Genomic DNA, 9,518 nt, shown 5'->3' with positions numbered 1-9,518 from the left:
CTTGGCAATAAAAGCAAATGGACTCCCTTGGCACATTACATGGGACAATCTCTTGCTCAGTCCTTTCTGGACTTTCAATGTTGCCAGTGTCCAACGAAGTATGGGAGTTTGATAGACCAATCAAGTTTGCTTGACCATTGAGCCAAATAATCGTTGATTCAACATCAATAAGCAAATAGGTCAAATAAATGAGGGTCACGTCGTGAACATCGTATAGTACTCTCTTACGAACTCACTATACGAATAGGAAGTGACGGAAGAACCCAGTCAACAACCAACATCTCTACGATATCGACACCCAACATCCTTAACCTATCAATGTGTGACTTTATCTCTAAGACATGTGCACACACAGGTTTCACATCTTCATGTTAACTTGCCAAAAGGGGTTGAGTGAGCTTGAACTTTTCAAGCCTTTGAAATTGTGGGTCAGGGAGAAAAATTGGAGGAGGTGGAGGAAGTGAAGCATGACTCTCATTTCCTTGATCGTATCTCGGAACGTCATCTTCATTTGGAAAGCTTGTTCCAAAGGATTTGGGAAGACCATTGTAAGATTCAGAGATCTACAAAACGGGAGAAAATTCAACTTAGTTGATAATAATCCTTGCTGTAACACCCAAAATGATACATCAAGGCTAGGATCCATCACAATACTCTACAACCTAGAAGAGGGATGCCGTAATCTAGGTGCAGAATATTTGAATGTAGGTAAATGATGATTTACCAATTTCCACCATGAAAAACAAAAATGAAGTTTAAGTTTTAAATGAATTAAAACTCCTAGATCTTTTGAGATTCATTAAACTTTTCAATGTCATGTTTAATCTCAATTATGCCCTTCAAGTGTGCGACTGGGATGCCGAGGATCACAAACAAGGTGTGAATAACCATACGAATCTACGTGGTGCACTCAATGCTACTATCACCTAATCAATGTGCCGGTTAGCCACACACACTCCATTAATCTATGTCAAACATCGAGTCACCCTTCGCTACTAATGCCAATCCCAAATTAGTGTGTCGGTTAACCACACTTGCTCCACTAACGTCTCGGCAAGGGTGCAAAGTGTCATTCCATGGATTAGCATACAATTTCAAATTTTGCCTAAAGTAACTATGATTTGGGAATTTGAAAAACATTTAGTTACTTTGTACTTCATTATACTTATAATGGAAGGTTTCGTTCTATCCTACTCGTTCGGCTAACGACCATCCACTAGTCAAGAGTGCGGTGAGTAAGAGTGGATACTCATTCAATCGTCATTTTATAGGCAATTTCCTTAAACACCCCTTATAGACCAGCTTCGTGAATGAGACCTACTAACGGTAAGACTGACTTTTTACTCATACATATATAGTATATGGTGTATTTTACACTTTTTAAAATACTAGGTGGTCAAATTTAATAAATTATATTTTTAATTTAATTAAATGTAAACCAAAACTTTATGGGTTTATTAAACCTCTTTTAATTATACACCTTAATTAATTAATAAAACCATAAGGGTGTAATTTGAACTTTTCAAAATACTTGGGTTTTAGAGTTTACAATTTCAAATTAAGACTTTTAATTAAATTTTAAAATCCAAAACGTGAGGGCAAATTTTGAAACTTTTCAAAACATTAGGGTTTAACTTATTTAAATTTCAAAAACAAAACTTTTAAGTTTAAATTTAAACTATAAAACCTAAAGGGGGTAATTTGAAACTTTTTCAAACTTTATCAAGAACATTCCAGATCAAAAATTCAAATAAGGTAATTAACAATTAATTGGTGGTTATCTAATTTTGACCTAGTCCAATTTCTTGCAAGATAATTCACCAAATAATTCAAATAATTAAATTTAATCATATAAGGAAGTAATTATTCAATTAATATGAAGATATCTTTTATTTTGGCAAGATAATCACCCAATATCATATAAATCCGATTTTTATCAATAAAAAACGTTTTGATAATTATACCACAAGAAAAAATGCAAGAAAATCGCGAAATATAGCTGTCAGACTCGCTGACTCGGCGAGTTTAGTCATGGACTCGGCGAGTCCAGCCCTAAAAAGTCAAAAATTTTGATTTTTCATTCAAATAAGCATCAAATTCACTAACAAACAGCCCTAGGCTCTGATACAACTGATGGGTTTTGAGCAATACATCATTCCTATAGTGTACATGCAAACCCTAATAGCTTTTGGATCTAGTTTGTCTAATGAACATGCAATTAAATATCCAAAGCTATAAACCCTAGATCTAGCACACAATTAATCATATTAACACAAAATAAGGCTTAGATCTTACCTTTGATTGTTATATAGTAATAACAATTAATCCTTGGCTTCAGAAAGCTTAGTGCCTCAAATGTTGCACCTCTAATGGAGTCACAAACACCACTAAGCAACAAGAATGAAGAGAGAGGAGAGAGGAGGCACCAAAAACGGTTGGAAACCCTAATCCAAGTGTTAGCCATGTTTTTGGTGCCAAAGGGTTCCTTATATACTTAGGCTATTAGGATTATCAAACAAGGAAACCCTAATTTGACTGCTTAAGCCCTAAGCAGCCCATTGACCCCTTCTGGAACATGCCTTGGACGATTTCTAATGGGCTCCCCGATAGAATTCGTCCAACTTATTATTCCAAGGTGATCCATAGCCCAATTGCAATTATCTTATAATTACAGTTCCAGTCCCCTAAGTTTAATTAATCTCTTTTAGCAACAACTTAATTCTTAACTAATATTAATTAAACAATATGATTTCTCCTTTAATATATTATTCTCATAATATATTAATAAATCATAATTAAACCTTTCTCTCCTTAATTCTTCCTACATATTGATATGGTGAAGGCAACCCAAAAGGACCATGCTTATAATCGAGTCAAGTACATACCAAAACAGTTATGGGCTTAGACACTAATCCAACAATATATTGAGTGAACATAGAGTATGATATTCATTTAGAGTACAAGCGTTACAATGGATGATGTTTACATGAGAATAAAATTTCTTAGCTAAAAATGCTAGTTGTAACAATCTCATTATATTTCCAAACAAATAGATATTGTAGGTTCCTTTATCTAATTAATGTTCACTTTATATTACAATTTTAGTAAATCAAACAATTCTACATTTCAAAGAGTGTGCACTACTAAATGTGAAGGATGTTTGATTTTGTGATGACTAGAAAATTTGGATTCACATGTAGAGTAAGTACTTTTTAAATATATTTTCATTGTCTTATTGCAATTAACTCTCTGTTTTGTCAACCAATAGTTTTAATTTTAATTTTCATATAGACTAATAACCTTTGGAATGACAACAATGATTTTATGAAAAATATGTGGGTTTCGGTTGTTGCTATGTGGATAGAGTGTTTCTCAATAACTATATGGATGACATGGTCTTCTAAAAATGCGTGTATGGTGAGCTATTTATATTTCCAACATCCTACTATTTTAGTTTAATGATTGTTTGTTGATATTTTGCTTGCTTTGCATCCACCACCTTGACAACCATTTTCATATCATTTGACATTGTTTTAACATGCCATTATGATTTAATTACATGTAGTAGAAGAGTACCATGTTCTTGAAATTGTTTAAATTGAAGTATCATATAAAGATGGAAATTGTGTTTGTTTTTAGTGACGACAAAGGATAAAGGATACAACTGCTATACTCGATTTTTGGGACGATACCTCGACAATAGGATCATGGATTTTTTCATGTAACTTTTATGCAAGTGTTATGTAGTGAAAATTTCCAAAATAACAATTTTTTTTTGGCACGGATATTTTATTTCTTTGATATTAATTTTTATCTATGTCTATTATGGTTGGTTATTTAGCATGTGCAAACTTACAACAATTCTTATTGTACATTGTTTGTGTTTTTTGTTAATTCAGCAAACACAGGATTATACCAGTTGTAATAGTATTGTTACTCGGTGTGGTTGATTATCTTGAAACTAGCTAGTATATATATTTATAGTTTGTACCTCAAAGGATCATGACCATGTATCTGCCAAGGAACATGGCTTGATATATGTAAATGAACCTGGTTTTCTATATATTATAGGTCCCGGTTGTTTATAAAAGAAGTCGTATTTTACAAACCTTATAAGACACCGTTTTTTTTTAATTAGTTATATGATCCGGTTCGTTAACCGGGTTCTATCACAATTTTCATATAAGCCTACAGCCTTGCCTAAATAAAAACCCGGTTCTATAAACCATTTTTGCCGGCCCAACTGAAAATTGGTACAAAATTGAAATAGAAAGATCCCACACATGTGCTCAAAAACCTCCAAACATGTGTTCAAAAACCTACAATCGGTTACGTTAAGGAGATAAAATAGGAAAAAAAAAGTAGGAGAAGAGAAGTTATAGAAAATAGAATAGATTACATTTCTAAAAGTTCATAAAGTAAAGAGATAATCTTCAAAAAGTTAAAAACAAAACCAAATGAGATACAATGAGAACACATCCCTTTCCACCGGAGAAACAAAGATAACAACGGGAGAGCAATGATGCTGGTCTATCCCACCCTTCTTGTCGCCTTGACTCAACCATCCATCGCCGTTGTGACAGGCATGTATTCTTCCTCTTCTTCATTTGTGATAATATTTCTATTGCTGTGAGGATTAGACTTTTGTTTTATTTATATTTATTTTCGTTTTAGAATACCCAATGTCAGATTAAAGTGACTAAGTTAAAGTTGCTGTGAGAGCTTAGGCGTTAGGACCTATTATGACTTGTCTTGTCTTATACCTTTTTATTTTTTTCATAATGACTTTTGTAATAATAGTAAAATTGCAGCGTACAACTAAAGTAAATTGATTTCATTTGTTTCTTGTTATACATTTTCTCTAACTCTAAGTATTATTTTGTATGTTATTTGTCTTTCATTTAATTAGTTTTTTATAAAAACTTTTATTATAAGTGTAATACTTTATTCAATTGTATATTAGTTGTCTTCTTTTTATAATTTATATTACTAAAATTATATGTATTGATTCCTATTAGTAACCAAGGTTTGTTATTAGAAGGCTAGATATATAGATATATCTTTAGTCCTGTATTTAGAATATTTGTTTTGAAACAAATAGGTAGGAGAATAATTGGTTTACGATACACACACACACACACACACACACACACACACACACACACACACACACACACACATATATATATATATATATATATATATATATATATATATATATATATATATATATATATAAGGGTTCGGCCCCTCCTCTACTATTGCTTGTGTTCCGCCCCTGGGTGGTGGTTTCACCGGTATCAAAAGACGAAAAAAAGGACAAGAAATAGAGAAGTATAGGGGAATGGAAGCAGTGAGACGAAGGTACTTTCCGACGAGAAGGGGTTGTTGATGCTAGGTCCTAGATAGTTGAGCGAGAGAGATAAAGAGGATTTTGAGTTAAGATCTTTAAAGAGAGGGGGTAGGGGTGAGATTGTTGTTACATGTTTTTTTTTTTTTTTTTTTTTTTTTTTTTTTTTTTTTTTTTTGTATTTTTCATTCTAGAACAATTAAAAAAAAACAAAAAAACCAATGTAAAAACAAATGCAAGTGTTATAATAGTTTTTTAAGTTGAGACCGAAGAAAAAAAATAAATATATCATTTTGGAGCAATAGTGTGCGCACAAACATTTTAGGACAAAAACACAAAAAATTATAAAGCACATGACCATTCTTGCAAATTCTGCTAAATAAAAAAAGGGCTAAACTTGTAGGAGAACTCTGTTTTCTATTAGTTTATTAAGAAAATTTAATCTACAATGATTGAGTAATTAGATTAATATTTTAAACCATCAGAGGGGTGGGTGTGCGCAACGCCCACACGAGTTACAAGGCAAGAAAACAAAAAAACGTTGTTACCATATGTGATGGTGGTAACGGGAAGTAACGCGAAAGCCCTTAACGGGAGGGTGGGGCGGTGTTCACCGGCATTATCACGTGTTATGAGGCGTAATAATGGGAGTGGGGCGTTGCCCACTCCGAGTAGTCTGTAGTAATTGGATTACTCACCCTAAAGAGAGACTAGAATCATTTTCTCTAAAATCCATAAAAAATTAATGGTGGAAATCATCGAAACGACATGCAAATAAACGAATATGGGTAAAAGATTTCAACCTATTTTATTGAACGGGTAGATATGTGATGGAAATTAAACGGGTAAGGTTAAACTCAAAACTTTCTAACACAAAAATGACATGTTTATATATAGACAACTTCTTTTAATCTTTTAAATAAATTAAGCATGCCTAGAATCAAAACTAATCATAAAAGAAAATTTTGGTTGAATTGTTTTATAATTTGGAAGCTACTAATTAACCGTTCCAGTGAATATTTACTTTCAGTTTTTCACTTTTTAATTAAGATCATATACAAATTAGCCGTCCCGCTCATACTTACTTTTAGTTTTTCACTTTTTCATTAACATGTTATACTCCAGTAGGGATGAGCAAAAACAAAACCGAAAACGAAAAACCGAAAAAAACCGACATAACCGAAACCAAAGCAATAACCGACGGTTTAGGTTTGAATTTTATAAAAACCGAAAAATAACGGTTTGGTTCGGTTTTGACGTATAAAACCGCCCATAAAAACCGAACCGACCCACATATATATTATTTATATTATGATTTAAACTTTTAGTTTTAGACTTTAGACTTTATCTCTTTAATACTTTATGTTTATTTTTGACAAAGTGTTAATGGTGTTAAACTTTGATCTTTTAAACACTTTTATGCTTTTATAATACTATAATTCATACTCTTTATTTTAGTATATTTAAAGTGATACAATACTATTTATCGCAACGTATTTTCACAAGGTTTGAACCCAAAAACTAGAAAAACAAACAGGAGCTCATAAACCCACGGTTTAAAGCCGAAAACCCATAAACTCAACCCGGAAAACCGAAAAACCGACCCATGCAAAAACCGAACCTATATGGTTTTAAAAACCAAAAAACCGAATTTCTACGGTTTGGTTTGGTTTTAGCAAAAAACCGACCCATGCTCATCCCTACTCCACAATCTTACTCACCCATTTCCATTTCAATGTGACTTTCCTCCTCTAAATTTATCGTGATATTCACCCCAATACCCCCAAACTACTAGTCTTCCTATTTTTCCCTTTTACTTTTCAACCTCTCTAACTCCTACTCTTTCAATCTATAGACATATTTAAAGATCTAAACACTAAACTGTAAATCCGACATGAACACAATACAAAAATACACTTGTTGACACGACAAGATATGATAATTAAATGGGTGGGTTTCAGATCAAGTTACTTGTAGATTTCAAAGTACAAGAAGAGGGACACAATTTGATGCTCAAACTAGAAATGCAGAAAAAATGATTAGTACAAAATTTAAATAGAAAGATCACCCACATGTGCTCAAAAACCTCCAAACGTGTGTTCAAAAACTTGGTTGTTAGAATAAATGTCTATGATGGAAGCCTTTGAAAAATTGATGTCAGAAGCATCTATCGTCATCTTATTGAATTACTACCTAACATGCATGTACTCTAAAAATTAATACCGCACATTGACATATGTAAAACTACTGTTCATCCTTAAATTACTACACCCTAACATCTTCTACCGACATCTTTTACTAAATAATTACATTTACCAAATCATAGTAAATCAATATAAACTTTTATGTTTTCATTATAGGAAGACCACACATCTTATCTTAATCCATTATACTTTAAAAACCCTACCTGACCAGGTCTATAAATAGTCATTCTCTTAATGCATGGGACTATATGTACAATTTATTACTTTCCACAACTTTCATCTTTTCCTTTGAAAATACATTCAGATCAGAAATGGTATACTCTTTCACCATCTGTATTTGAGAAGGCTGGGTTTATGGTTAACCTGGTGTACTTCATCTGTTGATTGCTAAGATTTCTCCACTTTTTAGTTATATTTTATTTCGGCCCTATATGCTGCAGGCAGGCAATGGCGTACAGGTTGGACCGTGGGGAGGTAAGGGTGGAGTTAATCCCTGGACATTCATCCCTGATGGCAGAATTTGCGAGATCCGTATCAGTGCCTCAGGCTGTGTAGATTCAATCAGGTTCACTTACAAGGATCGTGATAATGTCAAACACCATTCTGAAACATATGGTGGTGATGGTGGTTCACCTCATACGGTATATATAGTGAGCTTTCATTACATCTGTTACCTAAACATGTACTGCACTTGTATTCTAGTTTTATCATACATCATTTATCATCTATTCGGGTTTATCTTCAGTTTACATTTGCTGATGATGAGAATCTCATCGGGATTACCGGAACTGTGGGAGTATATGCCGGCTACACTGTGATTACGTCATTGTCTTTCCTAACCAACAAAAAGAAGTATGGGCCATATGGCACAACCCAGGGGACTAGTTTCTCGCTTCCAGTCGCTAAGGGTAGCTTTGGTGGATTCAGCGGAAACTACGGGGATTACCTCGACTCTTTCAGTGTCATTCTTCATCCCTATTAGTATTTGCAGCCTGCATACATGGTGTTCGACGTGGTAACCTTGTCAAAATAAAGAAGCCTGAGAGATGTGTTTGTGAAATTGATGTGTTATCCTGTTTTGATGTTCAACTCGTATAATTGCTTTGTGTTTTAAGATCGTATCTTGTTTCCTAAATATAATTACAATAAGCACCCTTGTGCACTAGGTGTCTTGATCATGTACTCTCAAACACTTCTAATGGGATATTTTCAGTTTGGCTGTTTGCTAATGTGCGCGTCCACTATGAATTTGGTTTTTGTTTTCTTCAGTCTATGGTTGATCACTCTACAATCTTGTACACATGATGAGCATTTGTTTGGGGAAGAACTTTCAGGAATTAATCTAGATTATTAGTTAATTTATGTTAAAAGGTTAGTATCTGTTACTATGTGTTAGTTAGTTAATGTTAAATATGGCACTTATGTTAACGTTTCATAAACCATTGTGATGGTTGTGTGAAACGTTGTAATGTTTGGTTTGATATCACCCCTGGTGTCATACTATAAAAAGGGGTCATACGTATCAGTTTGTATCTGTTGAAATACATTTCATATATATCAATAATATAAGTCAAAGTTTGTTATTTATCTTCTTCTTTTGAATCATTGGAACTTTATCCTTATCTCCAACAAGAACTGTATACATTTTGACTCATCGTATTTCTTCTTATATATCTAAGAAAATTTAATAATAGGAAACATCTTCATAGTGCAAACAGGTGATCAGGACATCAAAACGCATGTTTTCTTTCTTCAAACATTACACCAAATAAGACTTAAATTGATAGGTGTTCCTTCACAATACTAGATAATTGATTATACTGTAAATAATATAAATTTTGCTACCATTAAATATCACTACAAGAAATGTGGGTATTAGCGGCGACGGCTTTAGCAGCGACACTAGGCATTAGTGGTGACATGTAAATGACGCGTTACATGTCGCCGCTAATACTCACTGTCGC

The 9,518-nt window shown here is 33.2% G+C and overlaps 1 protein-coding gene across 1 annotated transcript; it reads left to right on the top strand.

The window, feature by feature from the left end:
• Nucleotides 1–7,765: 7,765 nt before the first annotated feature.
• On the top strand, nucleotides 7,766–8,783 carry LOC145017582 (protein GOS9-like). The gene is made up of 3 exons (XM_078975586.1): nucleotides 7,766–7,868; nucleotides 7,995–8,195; nucleotides 8,300–8,783. Exons 1-3 carry the CDS (start codon nucleotides 7,803–7,805, stop codon nucleotides 8,534–8,536), a joined length of 504 nt encoding a protein of 167 aa, XP_078831712.1. The 5' UTR covers nucleotides 7,766–7,802; the 3' UTR covers nucleotides 8,537–8,783.
• Nucleotides 8,784–9,518: the final 735 nt, after the last annotated feature.

The sequence above is a fragment of the Lactuca saligna genome, chromosome 9 (genome assembly GCF_052625555.1).
Source record: "Lactuca saligna cultivar CGN05327 chromosome 9, ASM5262555v1, whole genome shotgun sequence".
Lineage (NCBI taxonomy): Eukaryota > Viridiplantae > Streptophyta > Magnoliopsida > Asterales > Asteraceae > Lactuca > Lactuca saligna.
Note: the sequence above shows the minus strand (reverse complement) of the source record. Positions and strands in the feature narration are given on the sequence as shown.

Coding starts and splice junctions, on each gene's coding strand:
- LOC145017582 (XM_078975586.1), top strand. CDS start 7,803: ATGTACAATTTATTACTTTCCACAACTTTCATCTTTTCCTTTGAAAAT. Junction 7,869..7,994: donor ATACATTCAGATCAGAAATG/GTATACTCTTTC, acceptor TATATGCTGCAG/GCAGGCAATGGCGTACAGGT. Junction 8,196..8,299: donor ATGGTGGTTCACCTCATACG/GTATATATAGTG, acceptor GTTTATCTTCAG/TTTACATTTGCTGATGATGA.